Source organism: Ammospiza caudacuta, chromosome 9 (assembly GCF_027887145.1).
Source record: "Ammospiza caudacuta isolate bAmmCau1 chromosome 9, bAmmCau1.pri, whole genome shotgun sequence".
Classification (NCBI taxonomy): domain Eukaryota; kingdom Metazoa; phylum Chordata; class Aves; order Passeriformes; family Passerellidae; genus Ammospiza; species Ammospiza caudacuta.
Genome location: NC_080601.1, coordinates 19,230,387 through 19,250,797, shown reverse-complemented (window position 1 = coordinate 19,250,797; position 20,411 = coordinate 19,230,387). Strand labels below are relative to the sequence as shown.

At 41.4% G+C, this 20,411-nt stretch overlaps 1 protein-coding gene across 7 annotated transcripts in view; it reads right to left on the bottom strand.

The window, feature by feature from the left end:
• Window positions 1-20,411, bottom strand: part of SORBS1 (sorbin and SH3 domain containing 1) — a 71,881-nt gene that overhangs the window by 39,824 nt on the left and 11,646 nt on the right. For 4 of the 7 annotated variants that reach the window (XM_058810350.1, XM_058810351.1, XM_058810352.1 and 1 more), the window contains exons 4-14: window positions 20,294-20,389; window positions 17,208-17,327; window positions 15,683-15,709; window positions 15,396-15,511; window positions 11,465-11,836; window positions 8,374-8,515; window positions 6,234-6,263; window positions 4,884-5,059; window positions 4,107-4,170; window positions 2,901-2,975; window positions 2,516-2,578 (exon numbers count right to left, since the gene is read on the bottom strand). In XM_058810350.1, the coding sequence (XP_058666333.1) occupies window positions 2,516-2,578; window positions 2,901-2,975; window positions 4,107-4,170; window positions 4,884-5,059; window positions 6,234-6,263; window positions 8,374-8,515; window positions 11,465-11,836; window positions 15,396-15,511; window positions 15,683-15,709; window positions 17,208-17,327; window positions 20,294-20,389 (1,281 nt within the window). Of the gene's footprint in view, window positions 1-2,515; window positions 2,579-2,900; window positions 2,976-4,106; window positions 4,171-4,883; window positions 5,060-6,233; window positions 6,264-8,373; window positions 8,516-11,464; window positions 11,837-12,406; window positions 13,208-15,395; window positions 15,512-15,682; window positions 15,710-17,207; window positions 17,328-20,293; window positions 20,390-20,411 lie in introns of all 7 variants that reach the window. The other 3 variants (XM_058810347.1, XM_058810348.1, XM_058810353.1) reach the window with 2 other exon arrangements.

The following is a 20,411-nucleotide window of genomic DNA, read 5'->3' as shown; positions in this document are numbered from 1 at the left end:
AGGAAGGCTCAGGGTAGTCTAAACCTCTAACCTATCTGCTTTAGTTCTCTCGGTGAATGAATTAGAAGGTTAAAGTTCCCAAAAAATGGTTATTGAGTCTTTGTATGCCCATCATAACCTTCAGGTTAAGAAGCCCAATTCCTATTTTTAAACCTTACTGACAAAAACCAAATATCCATATTACACTGAACTGTTGACAAAAATGACTTGTATTCTTAAATACAAGTATGATTTACTCAGACAAAAAAATATTTGGTAAATCACAAAACTCAGTAGCCCCTACAAGTACAGATAAACAAATGTCTAAAACAACTTTCACAGCTATTCACCTCTAATAATCTTCTTTAGTGCTGTTAATAAATAAAAGATAATTATACTTACTTACTTGAAGAGAAATATCAACATTCATTATAGCTTGTCATTCAAACAAGAAAAACCATACAATAAAAATTCACTTCAGATAATGGTTATTTTCCTATTTCTTATATTCTAATATCTACAATAATGAGGAGAATAGCTATGTTTTGTCTCTGAGTATCTTATGAAGAAGAGTGTCTACATTTATTTCCTTTTTATACAAGAAATACAGAAACAGAAATCTGGAGTGGTTTGATAACACTAAAGAGCAAATCAAAATTGAGCATTAAAATAACATCATCAGTTTCTCAAAGCTTCATTCTATCCATTCTCAAAGCAGGTTACCACAAGTTTGTAACTTCAAAATCTGATTCCTTTAAAGAAGAGAGGCTGTTTCCCTCTAGGTGGTAGAGAATCTGCAGGCTTGGACTTCATTTCATGGATTGGACATATTCTGTATGGTTTCAGAAATGCTGAATATATTTTTGAAGGGAGCCCAGATCTTGATACTTCTAGGAGGTCTTATGCCTCAATCCATTCTGACATTAATTGTATGAAAGTGACGCTCCAATTCACCTCTGTATAAACACTGCCACTGATTATGGATCTTTAAAGTGTTTTCTAAACATGAAACATGTCCTGCAACCCCTCCAACTCTTCTACATCATCAATTATTTTGTATTTCTTATCAAGAAAAGAATCCAAGCAAATATTAGAGAAATGTTTCCCAATATATTGAGAATAGAAATTAGTGTTTAGTGCAATAAAATTTCAACTATACAAACCAGCAAATTACTTTCAGATGCACATTTTTAGGTGCATAGGAAACATTTATGGGAGAACAGACTCTTTAATATATTGTCTAAATGGAGCTTGAAAACTTTGTTAGCCTAGAGGAGTAAAAAGGATTTTCAAACCTCATTATTCCTCATTAAGGAAATATTCTCTGTAAAATGCTTTTATCCATTAATTACTGAAACAGTGTTTCTCACACCCATACCCACATACCATTCTGCCAAGAGAAAATCACTTACCCTGCATTACAATTTGCAAGACAAGGCTCTTCACCTAATATATTTCACTAAGAAATTAAGTATCTTAGATACCTGTATGACACTTCATCCACATTCATTTTAACAGCAAAATACATCTTACATTTCCTTTCCTTCTTTGAGTATCTCAGCTCATACTGCATGCTTTCTTCTTACACTATACCCACCAGATGTTTAATACAAATATTGAATAAAATGGTTAATTAATAGTCTCACCAGGGTTGGCTTGAGGCACAGGCTAAGTAGGCAAGTTCCTAGATTGCAGGATCTAAACTGTCACCAAAGCACCAAGCCAACAAGGCTGTCACCAACAACTTCCCAATCAGGAAATGTCCGAACATCCAATGTCTGCAGCAGATTCCAGTGTTTCTCATATATAAATATTTTGCACAGTCACACAATTATCACTGCAACAGGTGCTGTTTCACCATCCCTGAAACATGCCTGCAAAGTATTCTGATTTGAATATGAACTTTAAAGGAATCTGCTGAGCACATGAAGAGATAAGGTAAAGACAGTGTTATTTCAAGTTGCAAGATGTGCTGATGAATCCAGACTCTGTCCTTGCCTAGATATGCCAAGTGCACCTAAGACCAGCCCTGAACCTATGCTATCAAGTTATTTTTATTTTAAAAGACTACACTAAGGGACTGATCCAAAACCCACTGAAGCAAGTAGCCTTTTTACTAATATGCTTCAGTGACATTCTGGGTCTGGCCCTAATACTATGTTAATGTTAAAAACCAAAAGCAAATAATTAATGAAATTTATTGATTTGGAAGGGGTGGGGGGAGAAATCTCAGTTAATCCCATCTTTACACATAAAGTCAGCAACCTAGACATGTTAAATAATCACTGCACACGCAACTGATAAGTACAGAAAACCAAGCAAACCCTGAGTTTGCAGCATTAGTCAAATACTAGTTACAAAGCCAGAGGAGCACTGCAAAGCCAAAAAGGCATCATACAGTCAAGGCAATGCCTAGAGTGCAGCAAATCATTATGAGGCAGCATAAAGCTCAGCAACTAGAAAAAACTCCAGGAAGAAAATAAATTGATAAGGCAGCATTTGTGCAGAAAAAATAGATATGGACCTTAATTATTACCTTCAGAGATAGGACTAGGAGTAGACGCAGGAAACTGGTATGTAGGAGAATAAGGATTGTCTTCTGCAGCAGAGAAAAGCAGTGGATTTTGAGAGTATCCACAGGGAAGTGGAAGTTCTGCTTCATTCCCCAACTTCTATCACCATATGATTTTATTCCCTACTTTAATAACACTAGGGTAAATGGTATCATATTTTAAAAGAGATTAATGGATTAGCAAAGATTTAGTTATTTTATGCATCACACAAGAAGGTATACTGGGAATAACTGAATTTCGAGGCAGTGTAACAGAAAACTAGAACCTGAATCTAGTTATTATTAGGGCACTATAGTACAGTTAACTCAAAGCACAAGACAACAGATACTCTGACTAAACTTCTGGTACCTTCAGTTTTTTGCTGGATTTCAGGAAGTTCAGGAAATGTGTAGGTAGGGCAATAAGGGTTTTCTTCAGGATTGTCTAAGGAGAGGAACATGATTTGCAAAAAAGAACAGAGAGGACAGGTTTTAAGGGGAAGAAGGGCGAGCCAAGAATCCATTCAAGCTGACTACAGTCCCTCTCATGCTGATGTTCTAGCATGACACAACCTAGAATGCCTCTTTGTTCATTGCTGCCTTGCATGTCTGGGCTTTGGGAGAGATCCTGGAAGCCAAGGGCACTGAACTCATTCTCCTCCATCTGAGCATGGGCTTTAGCTGACCTAAAGAACCTCTGTTAGGAGCAGCAGGATTAGGAAATAGTTCAACTCCTCCTCATCCCATCCACTGCAGCACAGCATTTATCTACGCATAAAGCTCATCAGGACAGCACCTGCAACAGCAAATACAGCTCCAGTTTTGCATGCTCTGCGTTTGGTTCCAGAAGCACAGATCTGAGCTGTGCTTGCCTGTGTGTCAGGCTGTTCAGAGGGGTCAGCTTGCAAGTGCTACTGCAGCCATTTCTCACACAGAAAAATGTGAATGTATCAGCAGTCAGGCATACAAGTGCCCCGAGGTGGGAATCCCCTGAGAGTTCACCACTGTGAAGTTTGTAAGGGCTCACCACAATTCTAGGTTTTCAAAGGAGAAAGATTAGGGTTTTGAAAAAGCAGAATTCAGATTCTAAACTCACCAATAATTAATGGAAACCCACTGGTTTCAGTGAACTTCAAATCCTGCTTTGTTGCACAGGTACTAAAGCTTGACAGTGTAAAAAGTTTCCTCTTATGCACAAAGAAGTTTCAGAGATAACATAATGTATTTTAAAAGTGTGTAGATTGGGTTAGCTGGTAAACTGGAGTTAAGGGATCTATTTTCCCTAAGTGTGTGGAATTATTATCAGCTTTTCTGGTCTCAAATAGTTTAGTTGATTTCATGAGGGCACTGCAGTTCACCTTTCAGAACAACTCAGACTTTTCTTTGGACTTCAATGTTCTCCTACCTTTGACTTCAAAGATTTCAAATACATTGGTTGAGTTCCGTGGTACAGAGCACACACTAACTAACATTAAATGCTTTTATTTAACATCCAGTAAAATTCTTCATATGGATGAAACAAAATGTCATCAAGGTGGTCTTTTAAAGTAAATAAAAACCATCTGTGCTACAGTACCTCTATTTAGTTTGTGGATCTGTTTGAACATCGTCTTGTACCAGTCCTTCGATCTGTCTGTATTCTGTTGGAAAAATAAATATACATAGAAATAATCAACAGTGACTGTACCAGCCTTTCAAAGTTATCACAAATCTTCCAGCAATGAAAAAAAATTACACTCTATGTGAAAGCTGCATCATATGAATATCCTGAAATATTAATTATTTCACTCAGATATATCATCTCATGTGACATTTCATTCAAGTAAGTAATAATGTAAGAGCTTTGCAGAGGCAGGTTGTATGAAATGTTTTGTATATTGATCTGGTTTGACACCCAAACAAACAACTTCCCTGTTTTAGTCATATATACCAATTTCCTAATTATTCAGGGGACAGTTAGAAACATTGAGCGTTTAAGTCATTCCAGAAACTACTTGTAAGAGTAGGTTAATTTTCCCCTGAACATTGAATGAATGTAATCACATTTAAAAGAGGTATCTGCCTCTAAGATGGCTAAATGAGACAAAACTCTCCTTCAGCTGCTAGGAAGGAAACAGAAGAGCAGAAAACATTATTATCATATATTATAAGAAACACTACTTTCTAATTTTCTTTTCCCTGAAGCAGCTGAAACAGGTCATAGATAGAAAATGGAATAATTCATCATAAATTATATTTGAATTAGAATTCTATCTTCCCTTAAATCTCTGCTGCTTTAGTGAGTTCCCTAAGTCCTAAGGTAAGCAGAATGTAGCCCAGGCTTTGTGCACCAACCACATGCTCAGTGTTTTACCCTCAGTGGAATTCCAATGTCATCAACAGAGGTATCAGCCATGTAGGGAGGGCTCCTGACAGTGCTTCTCTTCTCCTCCACTGCCCTCTTCTCACTTGGCAAAGCCTCCTGAGCCGGCTTGTCCCGCAGAAGTGCTGAATCAACTCTGTCAGAAACTAATCTGTCTGGCACTGAATCTGGAAATGACAATGGGGGATTTTCATCTCATCCCAGCATTTCACAACATCACCATATTGGGTTCTTTTAAGGCAAAAATTCTAGCAAGTAATTGATGAGACAGACTGTCACTGCTGGTTGTGATTTGCAGCTAATCTGAAGGAAATCTCCCAAGAAAATGCCCAATGCCAGCAAAAGCAGGCAAGCATTTCTCAGGCAGTTACCATCACACATCTCATGACAGTCTCAGCTGTCACATAAGACAATAATTTTGGTTTCAACAATTGTTTCTTTTGACTAATTAATAACTCTACAATGTCCATTTACATCAAAAAGCACCTGTAATACAGTCTCCTGTACATCTTTTTCTGCCAATTTCAACCTAAATGTGGTAGTGGTGCGTCACTTTTTAACAGATTGCATTCACCTGTCTGACAGCCCCATTTGCTGCAGACAGTTTATGATGTTTCCAATTCACTTCCATGCCCTAATCAGAGTGTGTAAACAACAAATGTTGCTTAAGCATACATATGATATGATTGCACAGGAGTCTGCATAAAGATGGAGGGAAATAATGAATTTCTTCAGATTGCCTTGCTTCCAAATTGGAATTTCTTGACACTGCCCAGCTGACACCCAGAGGTAGCAGCAGGCATCACCAAGGGACTTCAGATTGTTCTGAAGCTCTGCAGAGCTGCAGCACAGCAATCCTTACACTCAGTGAAGGATTTTTTTTTCTATGTGGATTTCCTGCAGAGGAAACACCTGCAATTTCAGTCTGCCTCATCAAGACTTTTGCAAATCCTATAATTTTTACACCACTGCATGCACTGAAGAGAGAAAGATATGTTTATTCACATGCACATCACCATCCTGCCCAAAGCCATTAAATGTGTAGAAATCTGATAGGGCCAGACAGTGGAGGGAAGGCTCATGCACAGCAATGCATTGATCTGTTGGTACCATGAGCAAACACAATTCTGCCCTGCAAAACTCAGAACTAAAGGATTAGTGTTTAAAAGCTTGGTAAATTTTATGATTTAGGACAAACAGATGAGTAATTTAGGTGTTTGGTATATTTCTTTGCAGTTCCTGGGCAGTGTGTTTGCTAAAGGCAGCCCACAAGCTATCAAAGCAGCAGCTTTGCTCCAGCAGAGGCAGCAGCTGGGGGGTAGCAGACCTTTCACATCATACCTGCCAGGCTACTAAGCCTTTTTTGCTGTTCTGTGGTAAAGAAAGAAACAAAACAAAAAGAAATACAGGACAAATGTGTGAGACATAAACAGCAAGTGCTCTGGTGCTGCATTTCTGACAGGCAAGAAATACACTGTAGAATGATAGCAGGTGCTGCAGAGAATCTGTTTTCAAATACCCTGCCAAAGTGACAGCCCATGGTCCCTTCTCCACACAGCAGCCTCGTGGGATAACATAAATCTCATGATGCAGTGACCAATACATTTGCAAAGAGCACTTATATTTAAATTTTCATTTTTTTCATAACATAAGAATAAACATCAGAATATTTAAAGAATAAAACATTGGACAGGAGATGATTTGAAAACCAGTAAAAATTCACAGAGTCACGCAACTTGATAAGTAACTCTGTTACCATTATCATAAAGTACATTTTGAAATAATACTGCTGTAGCATTTCAAAGGGATATAGGAAAGGATAAAGTCATTGTTGGTGCTTGCTGGGTCTCATCACATATTACTGAGCCACAGATTCAATGACTTGTGCACAGACACAGCTTGAAGGCTTTGGTTCTTGAAACAGTCCCCTTGGTTAGAGGCTTTTCATTAACCAGTTCCTAGACTGGAGTATCTGTGGTATCTCTCAGCAGGTTTCACCACTCTAAAGTTAGTGCTTCCTAAAAGGATTTCCAAATGACTTACCCAAATCACAGGGGAATAAACAAGAATGCTTAGCACTCTGTTCTCTGCTTTTTTTTTTAATTCCCTAGCAATTTACTCTTTTCTTTAAAGCATGAAAGCCATTTGAAGAGAATAAAATATTTACTGACATAAAAAGCACAAACAGTTTTGAAAGCTCATGTTGTTAGAGCACAGATTAAAAAACTTTAATACATTAAACACACCTGTTATGTATTTATGATAAACCATGCCATGCAATGCCTGAACAGGAAATAACTGTGCTTTGGGGTGGCCTAGAACACTTGCCAAGCAAGTTTGCCATAGTAACAAACCTCCAGGTGTGTGCTGTTTTCTAGAGGAACCCACCTTCACCACATATTTGTACTAAGTGGATCATTTCAGCAAGACAGACTGGTATTTCTCCTCAGTGTAGCTCTCCCACCAATATTTCTGAACTTGGATCTTTAGCCTCAGCCCTCTGCTCTGCTGACCATTGATGGCAAGCTGCTCCTACACATCATGTTCACCCAATAGCTGCCCACATAGCAAAAAAACCCCTACATGGACTGGGTAAAAGCAGGGGTCAGCACTCTGAGCCTTAGAAAAGGTAAGCCACAGCAATAGTGGCTAGATTCCTGGAGTTTCCCAAGTCCACTAGAAATCAAAACAAACTGTACTGCATCTCTGTGCCCTGTTACAAGCTACAGTCTTTAGTGCTGCACAATGAAATGAGGAGCTGTGGTAATGCCAGCCATCAGGAGAACTAAAAAGGAGGAGCAAAGTTTCCCTCCAAATCCAGAGGTAAAGAGATAGAACTATCTATTCAGCTTGTGTGAGAAAGGTGTTGATTCCTGGGAGTTCTCAAATGAAGCTGTTTTGCTCATTTGCAAATCCAGAGCTCAAGGATTACTGCAATATGAGTTTGAGTTGATCCAGTTACAGGCAGAGGAAAAAATTGCCAAGATCAAACTTGTGAGCAAGTAGATTATTTACTATTGAGTAAATTCTGCTACAAATTCAGAGGTCAAATCTCTCCCACAGTAATAGAAAATACAGCTGCCTTTACACTGCAGTAGCTGAGAAGTAGCACATCACCTTTTCAAGCTACCACAAGCTACCTTGTTTCTACAGACAGATATACAGGAGCATACAACCCTTTCCACCATGACAAGACACCTGACAGCTGTTACCTTGCAATAGCTTATTCATATGTCCACAGCCCAGTTAGAAACCTCTCCTCAGCCTCAAAGAGCTTCTGATCCACAGGTTTTAATCAGAAAAACCAGTAAAAATTCACTTGCCTGTTGTATGTTCCAGTTACTAAAACTATTCTGATGCAACTTTGGTGGTTCTTAGTAATCTGGACCTAATTATCAACAGCACATACATTCTCCAGTTCCTTGTAGCATAACAGTTTGGTCATTTTGAGCCAAAATTATCTCTATGCAAGTCTCCTTACCTCGATTGTGTTGCAACAGGACAATAGTGGGATTGACGATTGTGGTAGAAGGATAGGCAGAGGCAGACTTGCTGATGGAAGTGATGGAGCTTGGATAGTCAGTGCCAGGCTGGGGCACTTCATTTAGCACAGGACCTGGGTCCTGGAAAGAAGAGCAACACATGATTAGCAGCATGCCAGTGGTGCAACACTGGGAAAATCCGTGAAAAACCCCAACATTTTAGGCTGAATGAGAAGCATAAACACAGCAAATTTTAGTATAAAAGGCATAAGCACAAGTATTACCCTGCTCCTTGTACATATCCTGCTCATTGTTAATGAAATTAGTTTGCTAAGGCAGTACTATAGTTATTTGGTGTTGGGTTTCACAACTCCAACCCCAAAAGAGGGCACTAAGTTCATCTAGCAGACAGTTTGGAGCAAACACAAGGTGTCAGAAATGAGCAAATCTAGTTTGGGGAGGGGGGAAGATGCAGACATCTTTCCCCTGATACATCCACACACAAACATTTGTTCCAAGAGTATTCCTTTCATAGCAAGTCAGACATGCAAAACTCATGCAATTCTGGAATGAAACAGTATTACTGCAGCTGGTTTGGTAAGAAAAGTCCAAATGAAGGAATTAAGTCAGCACTGTCACTCAGGAGACAATGTGATACCTACCTGATTAAAGTAATGACATAAAAAGGCCCCAGAACTGACAGAGGGTACACAAGTAGGACTCTAGTAAGGAAGATGGATTTGCTGCTGGAGCACAGATAGCCAGCTGCTCTTGCTCTCCTAAAGCATCCAGCTCCGTTATCTGCTTATTTCAAACCCACCTATGATAGATATCACCACTGCTCTGGCTGCTCTGTAGAAATACGGGCTGTGTCTGCAGGGAGACTTTGAAACCTAGCTCACCTTTGAAAAGCCTCAGTCCATGGATATTGGACTTCTGGTGGTGGTAAGGTGGCTAAGATAAAGAAGGGATGATGACTAAAGACTGTGTGTGCATCAGCTTACACTGAGATTTTTCAAAGCCTCTTAAGGAATTTGGACACACAATTACCCTTAATGGGGACTGAGCATCCAAACAAAGAGAATATGGGACAGCAAACCAAATTCCTGCTGCTCCACGGCTGGACTCCAATGCTGCAAGCCACTGATCTGTAAAATCAGCTGAGCATTCAAGGGTATTTTCATCATTATTAAAAAAAGCCTTGAATATGCCCAGAATATTGCTCCAGAAAAATCCCTACATCCAGCTTTTCTGGCTAAGTGCAACTGCAAGTCAGTGCCCTTCATTCACACCAGCATCAGATGAAAGGACTTACAGCATCAGGCAGGGGACTGAACAGGGGCCAAAGTCAGACCTGGCACCAGAGCTCAAAGATAAATCATAGTGACAACTGGCCAAAATCAGAGCAAGCACCTACAGCCTTTCCAGCCTGGAGGGGGAATGAGGAAGAACAATCTTATTCTGTTGGATAAAGGTGATCTTGCTTCGAGCAGCAGCTGGTCAGGCCATAGATGCTTCATGGGGACAGAAAAGAACCAATGGTCTTCATGAACAGATGTCCTCTAGAGAGAGGGCAGCTCCACTTTGCTGACTGCAATAATATTCCAAACAATGCAATTAGCAAAAGGAGGAAGAGTCAGGGAAAAGTGTGAGAATTGGCTTTGAGCTTCACTTTGATAACTAAAATACAAATAAAAATCCCCCAAAGAAGAGGGATGCTGGTTCAGGATAGGCTCAGCAGCCCCAGTGAAGTCACCAAAGAGGGTGAACAAAGACCAAAGACCATTTAAATCATTGTGGAAAACAGCTTGGTGACTACATGTCTGAAGAGAGCATGTCCAAAAATGTTTCAACTCGCATCTCAAGAAAGTCAGGTACAGCAAAATTTCCACTGCTCCTCTGTGATTTGGATGCCTCCTGATTGCTTTTTTTCTGGAATCTGCAGATAGACTCCATTAAAAAAAAAACAACCAACCACAAAACACTCAAAAAACTCCTACAAAACACAAACAAACAAAGAACACCAAACAAACAAAAACCAAAACACCAAATCCAAACTTTCATTCATTGCCCTCTGCAATAAAAACCCTACCAATTTTAATAAAAATAGAAAGGCCAAAGATGAGAACTTTTGAAAATATCATCCTTGGTTGTTTTTTACTTTCCCCCAGCCCACGTGCCTGTTTGCTAGATCTGTATAGAGTCAAAGGGCAGAGCAAGTATCATCATGAGAGAATGAAGCTTCTGCTGAACTTCTACTTTGTCCCCACAAGCAAGCATAAATAAAAGGTGGCTATAAGACTTTCAGCACAAGAAGGTACTTTTTGCAATTTTAACTGAGAGACACTTTTCCTCCTTGTCCTCAATGACTTTTTAAAAAAGCGAGTGATGAGCTTAAAGAGAAACAAAATCTAACTCAAGAAGAACACAGCGAAGTCCAAGTTCCAACTCTTGTGGACGGAATTATTAACAATTTTCAAAGACAAGCAATTGCCAAATGAAGAAATACTCTCTGCCTAATCTATTGCATAGCACCTCCATGCTTGGAGGACTCTTAGTACAGTAACTGATCTTACAACTTGTAGGTCATTGGATACTGGCAGCAATCTTACACTGATTTTATCAGGGATTTGTGTGAAGACCATATGGTCTTGTGGCTCCAAGTGGAACAGAAACCTAGCCCTAACCTTTAACTGTCCTGCTGTTGCTGCTTTAAATGTTATTCAAACACAATTAAGGATGCTATAAAAAGAGCCTGAAAAGATCAGTTAGTTGCAGCTATTCAGTTTATGCAGAATTCATTACTCTGAGCAGATCCTGTGAAGATTTTTAAGGTGTACATCACCCAGCAGAATGGGCACAAAGGGAGACAGTCAAATGTTGCAAGAAGTCAAAAGAAAGTTCAAAGCTGCACAAGGCAGGCAAACTGCATGCACTAGCACAGGATGCAAACACGGTTTCAGTTGTCATGCTGCTGGCAGGGAGTGAGTCATCACTCCTCCCTCAAGTTTAGTATTGCAAGGAGAAAGTAATTTTAATCCAGGAATACAAATTTAGGAAAAGGGCGAGGAGGGTACTTGGCAAGCTTACTGTATGTGAGATGACTCCAGTGATTTCAGGCTTCAAGCCCCTGTGCAAAGCCCCCGTGACTGGAGGGACAAGTGAAGGTGGTGATGAGAAGAATGGCAGTTTCGGGTAAACAGAGGGTAATGTGCCAGATGTGGAGGGTGCTTGGTTATGGTGGGAGCCCCTCTGGAGATGTGGGGGAATGAAATCGTCAAGAGTTGGAAAAGTCAAGGGTGAGCCAGGAGGAACAATCGCAGGGATTACGGAGCCTTGCCCGAAAGGAACCAGAGGCGGTGGTGGAGTGCTGGAGCTGCCTTCTTGCTGTCTGTCTGGATTAACCTGAAGGAGGGGGACTACTATAACTCCAGGCTGAGCTGAGGTGGTGGCAGTGGCATCCTGTTGGAAACAAGGCGTTGTTATGCACTGGGGGAGATTGTTACTTTAGTCTAATGCAGCCATATCCATGCAAGGAATGTACCCAAAATGATACAAAGATCATCTTTCCTTAAGGAGACATACTTCTTCAGGCTTGCAGCCCTGCCTCTATGAACACAATGTTTTTTCACAAAAATATTTATTCCCCCTCACCACCCCTCTTCTCCAGTTCTTTGTAGTGAGGCTAAATCAAACAAAGAACAGCTCAGCATTCACCATCACTTGAGAAGCTCTAACCATTATACATTACAGAGCTTGTTTCTGTTACATGTCCCTAAAATAGAAAGATCCTTGCCAGTTCAACCAAACTCCCTACAAACACCACACACACACACAGACACACAGATCAACATTGAGGGGGACACATATGTGTTAAATATTATCAAGTAAAAGACCACAAGACTCAGGGCAGCACAACAAGTGCTGAGAAATTAAGGTAGGAGGGGAATAAAGCATTAAGGGAACATTGTAACGAATTAAAGAACTGTTTGCTCAGCTGAAAGAAAACAAGGTTATGGAGAAAACATGTACCATGCTGCGTCCCATTGCCTTGTATGGTGGCTGTCGCTGCTGAGTAAGGTAAGGCTCTTTTCTCATCCTGTCCTCTGTGGCAGCTGTGCTCTGGGGCTCTAGCACTCTGTCCCTCACAGCTTGCGGAGGTGACGGCTGAGTCCGGGAGGGCTGGCCTGCACCATAACTAACTGCGTCTTTGCTGAGGACAATGTAAAAGTACGGCCTGGGAGGAATAGGAGGAGGAGGAGCAGCAGGAAGAGACTTTTCAGTGTCTGTTACAGAGGGAACAATGTTGGTGGCTGGTGCCTCAGTGAGCTCAGCGCCCAAACTGGTGCTGGCTGCTGGGTCATGTGTGGTGCCAGTGGAATTTTGAGATGCGCCTGAGCAAGTGCTGTTAGATAAACAAGCTACATATAGTTTGCTGACCTTTTTATCCGCCTTCGTCTCATGACTGGAATTCATTCCAGCCTTACTACTGGGATCTGCCCTGACAGGGTTGAGTTGTATGGATGATGCACCTGATGAGGAGTGACTTTCCAAGAGTGGCTGCCCAGCATGCACCTCATCTTTGGGGCCTGAAGTGGGAGAACACCCTGCTGGCAAGCCTTGCTTCCCTATGGGGACAGCCCCGTAGGGGGTAGGTGATGACAAATAACAGCGTGCACTGGTGTTTGGTGACGCACGCTGTGAGTAAGGCTTGGGTGCATTCAGGTACACACAGTCCATGATGGGCACTGGCAACAGGTTGGTCGCTTTAGTGTCAGTGCGAGGGCGCCATGCAAAGCTTTCCTCTTTGGGAAGAGGAGGACGGGGAGGAGCCTGATCAGGCAAAGTCAAGAAGGTAGGAAGGAGAGAGGAAGCAGCATCAAATGAAAGGAAAAAGGAAGGAAAAAAATTAAATTCTCAGAACGAATTTGATCATTAGACTTGGGTTAAGCAGGTTTTAATACAGCAAGAATAAAAAGCAAATACAGTATCTGGAAGGCCACTCACATCCATCGTCCCACACATTCTTTCTCAGCACAGCTCACCACAGCACACAAACTTAACCCAGCCCTCAAGTCCCTGCCTACGTGTTTCTCTCTCTGCTCTCAATAATTCTCACTATTGTGTTGTTTCAAGAGGCCTGCACAGCTACACTCACCATGCCCCGGGAAAGCCTCAGTCAAGATTTAATATCATGGCTAACTAAATTCAGTTTCATGCCTGCATAACTAAACACTTCCCAGCACTGGGGACATTTGAACTGCAAAACCAAATTCAGAGTTCTAGGCCATCTCTGCATGTTAAGTGCACTGCTGAAAAATGAATATTGCCAATGCGAGTGCTATAGCCTACTATAGCTGGCTAAATAAAAAGTGAATATTTCTTCATTCTAAAGGCCAGCTCTTCAATTCTCTTTAGGATTTTTCCATCCTGAAAAAGCTTTCAGGAAGACCAGAAAAATTACAGTTTTTTAAGGAACTGAGATCATCAGAATTTGCCTTCAGAATCAAGATCACCAAGAGAGAAATCCTGCTTCTACTAAATAATAAGAAACTCTTTACTGGTTTTGGTACTTGGTAACATATAGCTTGCTAACTCCAAATCATCTGCCTACTGCATCTCCAATTACAGTGAATTTTTTCTGAAAGCCAAACTGTTTTGAGATAAAATAACAATACAGAGGCTTCATTTTATTTATTACTTTTTTGCTAGTAGCTGAAAACAAAAATCTACTGGAATGAAGAGAATACCCACCTGGTGAATAACAGCTCCCTGGATCTTTGCAAATTAACCCTTTGGAGACTGTGAAAGTAGGTTTTACAAACACCCCACTGTCATACCTTTATGGGCAAAGGCTGCCTAAACCACTGCTAAAAAGTCAAAACCAGAGAATGAAGATGCCTTAACAGCTTGCAACATATAAATCTGGAAAGAGACATCCTTTAAAAGTCATCCATATATGATAAGTTGTGGCAAGTACCTATTCTTGTTATATGGATATAGATGTAGAAAAGTTTCATAAAATTACAGGTGCTGTTCCAAAATCTGCTGTCCTCATGTTGCCTCTCTGCCCCCCCACCCTTTTCCTGAAGCATAAGGGAGTGAAGAAGTGGGTTGGTTAGGGCTGTTCTAAAAGGCTTCTGCCTCTGAATAGGTTCATTCCTTTTAGAACTTCTTCTATTTCAGCTCAGTTTGAACAGTAGTTCTTGAGACTGCTGTGACAAGTATTACGTACACCAGCGCTCACTCTGTTCATCAACAAGACCAGGAAAGGGCTACAGGACAGCTCTAAGTATTGAGCAGAAATGGGTCTCTCTTTAGGGTGCCGCTCCTTCCCACACCTTCATTGGAGCTGTTCCTTTCCCACTTTCACTTACAGTACCTAGTCTGTAGCATTGCTAAAGGGACCTTGATGATGAGGAGCAGCCACACTGATAGGGCACTGGGCTTTAAAGGGACTCTGTTTCACACAAGAATCCAGTTTCTAATGAAGGGTTTCCTTACCAGCTTCCAGACTGCTTCTGAGCACCCCAAAAAAAAAAAAAAAAAAAAAAAAAAAAAAAAGATGGCATTGCACTTTTCTCAGCAGACTGACTTCAACATTTACCTTCACATACAAATAACCTTTCCCTTGTTGGCTTCTGTCAGTTACAGTGTAAAAACTGAAAGGCATTTCCCCAATATTTTATTTTTAATGTAGGATGTAACTCTGAATTCAGCCTGCAGCAATTTCTAGGAAATAAACCAGCATAAAATACAAAATAATTACAGACGGTTACTTCACCTTTTTTCTTACAAATAGCGTTGTCCTCCTCCTTCATCCACTGAGGAAATACTGAATACATGAGCTCCACAACACTTTGCTGACATCGGTGCTGCCCCCATTTCAAAGGCAGAAAAAGCTGAGGCACAGCAACTTACCCATCTGCAGTCAAGTTTGCAGTTCAGCCCAGGACTCCTGATCATGAATTCAGTGCTTGAACCCAGATGATCACCTCAGGGTCACAGAAGAAAGGCTTACCTGTGGCTTGCTCTCTGCAGAGAGGTTTGGACGCACACTCCTATAACCCTTGGCAGCCAGAGAAGATGGCTGGGCATCCCCATTGGCATCAGAGTGAGACGACGACTTCCAGTCATCTGTGAGGGGAAAGAAAACTCAGATCACAGATTCCCTCCAGTTGTAGGATAAGTGAAAGGAGGGGATGCTTTTCTTCCTTCCCCTCCCCCCCTTTCTTTTTTTTCCCCAGGCAACAAGAAATAATTCCAATAAGCAACGGAAGTAACAACAGAAGCAGCCAATGTTTATACCTGTATCTGAGTTTTCTGGCTCCAGACCTAAGTGTTTCACAGAAAGGAGGGACAGAGGAGGTGGGGGTGGAGGATAGGCATAGAGGAAAAGAAAGGGGGAAAAAATAAACCATTACATTTCCAGAAAACATGTACCAATTGAAGTCAAGAGTCAAGCTACTTCATTTCACACATAAAATGCTTTCTGACAGGGCTGTGTAATTACCATAGAGACCAGCCCTAAACATTATGTCCTCCTTGTTTCTGACCTTTGTAAACACAAGGCAATTCATTCAGAGCAATGAAGAAACAATTGTTCATTGACATTCTTATTTCAGAGGCAAAAAGGCTGCCCAGCTAGCTACTTTCTAAAGCTGCAGCTTGACATCCAGACACCACAAATTACTGGAAATGTAGGGACCCTGTATTCAGATTATGAAGACATAGCTATCCTTAACAATATCACTATATGTGATTGAGATAACGGAGGACCAACAAACAGACCAAGTTTTGCAGACTAAGTGCATGTAGGGTGTAATAAGATACAACATCACTTTACAAGCCAGTCCCTGCAGCTACATGCAGTGGTCTCATAACATATTTACCTGCTTCTCACTGGGGTCCTCCCCACCCTGTACCCATTTTGCTGTTTAAGTGATATGCACAAAGCTCTTCCAGCTCCAAAGTACATTTCATAAAGCAATCGAGAGAGTCAGCAAAAGAAGTATTAATGAACTGATTTCCATAGTAATGGACCCATTGCCATTCAAGCTGTTGGAAATTTATGAAGCCATCAACAGAAAGAAGAGAGGCAACAGTAGGGGGTAGGAGTGAAGAAAGAGAGAAAGGCAAGCATAAAAAGAGGATAGGTCATGGGTGGAGCAGAACAGGAGAAGACAGACCAGAAAGTGGCACTTAGGGCTGGAATTAATGGAATTGCCCTTTCTCCAACAATAGAGTCAGAAACAATGTATGCTTTGCTTTCAGGAGCACGTTTTACCCCCTCCCCTTTAACGGCATCTTGCCTTTGGGAGTTCATCCTCTTTGCCAGCCCCACGACACTGGCCAGGTTTGCTATGCTGTGCCTGTCTCCCACAATTAAGTAATTACACATCTGCTATTGAAAGGCAGCAGAGCTCTGTAGCAACACTGTCCGGCTGGGGGACGCTTTGCCCACTTCCCTGACAACCCAGCTGAATGCTGCAGGGGCAGCAGCACTTCTCAGCTTCCTTCTGTTCCACCTCATGCCTGGGGTAAAAAGAGATGACACAGACTGCCCTGGGAGCAGTGGGGGTGGGAGGGGAAGAAAGAAAAGAACTGAGAGTTTTTGGTGCTCCTGACAAACTTTAGTCAATGATTGAGCGGTCATAAAACTGGCACTAGGAGTCACTCTCTCTACTGGTCTGCTCCTTGCAAGAGGTTTCCAACTATGCTATGGAATTCTGGGCTTTAAAGCATATAATTATAAAGTAAGCCCAAGATCCTGGACTGACCTGTCTTGAGGTTACTGTGAGTAACAGATGTTAGTTAACCTTCCACCACTTACTTTCAGGTTGCTCAGCATCCTGAGGACATGGTGAAGTGACATTCCGATTCCCTTCATAGGATGGAGTTGCCCGGAGAGTTACAGCTCCTTTTCCACTGCAGACTTTTGTGGGATCCATTTCTACAGGAAATGCACATGCACAGAACAAACACATAGAAAGGGATGATGCAAAGCTATCAGGAGCCATCAGAGTGCCAGAGTAATTTTAGCATGGCTGCCTCCAGGTGAATCAATCTAGTAATGTTTGTGCAGATGAAGATTAGCTCTGTATTTAAAGCATTGAGAAATCAAAGCAGTTTTATATTCATGTAATTGATGAATGCAGCAGTTAAGTTCTGAGTTGGTGCAACAGAGCTAAGAGGGAGGGGGGAAAAGGAGTGTTTGAACCAAAGGTCACAGGGCCATTTGCTCTATTTGTTCTACTTTTTACAGAGATATTGTGCTAGCAAGGACAGTCTTCCATTACGCCTTTAGCACTTCTATAGGGATGTCCCAGTGACATAATGCACAAACTTTGTGTGCCAGAGCTTAAAAATGCCTTTTGTGGAGGACTGAAACAGGAAAAAGAAAACAACCCCAAACTTTTGACCACTGGAAGATAAAATCTTCTAACGATGCTGAATCCGATCTAAAGGCAAGGCACTGCAAGTCACCTTCCTGCCATCTCCCCACTTCATTGCAGTGTTTCACCCTCTGACACAGGAACCCAAATCCCAGAAAGTAGGAGATTTAACACATGCCTATTCAGATCAACCTGTGATCATGATCAGATACCAGATCATGCCAGCATCCTTGCCGAGGCACAATTCAGCACAACTTCTGTGCAGGCTTACCTTTGTGTATTTCAGTCCATGATCTGGGTTTTCTCCTCCTGTCCTCCTATTAAGTAATAACAAACCAGTCCTTCAAAGCTACTTCTCTTTCTCCTCCTACTTAACATCTTTCTGGAGAGTTGTTTCCTTTAAGGTATCTCTGGAAATCATAAGCCTGAAAAGTGTCTTTTTTCTCTAGGCTATTTCCATAGACAAACACATCACCTCCTCTTCTCATGCACTATTAGTGACCCTGCAGCTGCCATCAGACTTCACTTACCTCCACAGAGGCACCAGCCCTACCATGACTGCACAGGGAGTGTGAAGAGGTACTGAGTGCATGCTGCATTACACAAGTAACAACACAATAATTTCTATTTCTGTGGGTTGAGGATCCTTTTATCTCTGCATGGGGAAGGATGCAGCTCTTCTCCAGGAACTGCTATTATAACAAAAATGATGCCTTCACACTGGAGAGAGGGGGCAAAGGCTGTTGTTTATTGTCCAGACAACAGCCCACACTTGTGCATATCAGTATTCCCTGGCTGATTTCAGCAAGGCAATGCCCCACCAAACCCACATCAGTACAATTCCTAGAGACCGTGGTAACACCTTGGCTAGGTTGCAAATCATGCAAACCACAGCCAGTGAGGCCACAATATGGGGAAACATCAGTATGCCAGATGAACAACGGCAGTAAGAGGAGAAACTCAATGAATGCCAGACTCCAGGCTCCCACTGAGAGCCCTCTGTTCTGGAAGCTCCACTGTTGAAGCCCTTACATAGGCTTCCAATGCTTTAGGGATTTCACAAAAAGCACAGTTTTAGATCCATACTTAGGACTATAGAAAGGATGGAGTAAGAAATCAGAGGATGCTTTCCTATAGTTCAGCCCTTAGCTAACTGAGGCAGAATTGAGGCAGCCTCTGTGAGGGGAAAGACTATCCACCCAGACACATCAAAAGGTGTTTCATCCTTAAATATACCACAGCTGATCACAGCTTAAGGTCACTCACATTCCTGGTGAAATAGAAGTTGACTTCTCTGACTGATTTTTGCGTGATTCAGGTGGGGTCAGGATTCCTTTTGCCCAAGAGTGCAGTTCTGGCTATCACAACACAGAGCCCAAGGACTCTATGGACTCACTTTCAAACCAAGGACAAAGGTTTAAGCTCCAAGAATCCAATTTTAAGAGTGCGGTAACTGCAAAGCATGGACACAATGTTGGGAGTCACTGGGCCTGATATAAACATCCCCAAAGAGTACAGGGTAGCTGTCCTCCTACAACCCCATGCCTACATTTGCTTCACAGGCACTGGAGAGAAATAGAAGCAGAGCTCAACACATATGACATGCCAAAACAGTATCTTCATCACACTGGAGGAGAATCAAATTTGGGAATTAATTTTTTTTTTTTTTTAATTTTCCATACAACAGATTAAACCTGTATACTGAACCAAAAGAATAAGAGTCAGAAAAAAAATGTTCTGAATTTAAAAAAAAAGATTAAATTATTTGAAAATATATGGAAATAAAATCTTGCCAGACTATCTCACCTTGAGAGATGAAAACAAATGTCTGTAATGATGTATTCCCTCAAAAATGACAGAAAACAAGAATCTGAATTGCTCAGTATAGAAGTCCAGCAGCTAGTAATAAACAGAACATTAGCACTGCACTAGTCCCACAAAGCACATGTGTGACAGATTAGGAGAGACAAGCAGTATCAGCTACACTAGTCTGACTGTCCAGCAAAGTACAAGCATCGTCTTGTACTTCTAGTAGGGAAGCATGCTCTTGGGGAGAGGGTGACAGCCTAACATCCTTACTCATTCACATGTGGATTAAATTCAGTGCATGTACAGAAAAACAAAACCATACCACCTATGTTGAACTATGCTTGAACCATTTGTTTTCATAAAAACCAAAGATATGCGGGAAACATTCTTTGGTTCTTCAGGAGTTTGGTTCAAAATGAGTCTATAATAATAGTAACAATATTTTTCATAATCGAGCATTAGTAGAAGAGCTTACAGTGATCCCAGATTCAAGCAGACAATTAGGTCTGCAGAAGAGCAGCATAATTGAGAACAGTGTATTGTGTCACAAGAGCTAACTGCATTACCTACCAATGAAATCTGCAGCTCTGGGAGGAGTGAGAGGAGCATGAAGCTGAGAATTAGCCAAAGCATGTGGGTGAAGCAGAAAGACAATGATAAAGGGAGAGAGACAATGATGGCTAACTAAGGCATGGCAGGGGAGGAAAGAAGATACCTGTAGGCAGCACTAGGTGAGGAGAACTTTTCACTTTCTTCACAGGGATTATTTTAACGGCAGAAATAGAACGTGTACATAAAGGGACGTCAACGGCTGCAAACACAAAAGTGTAAAT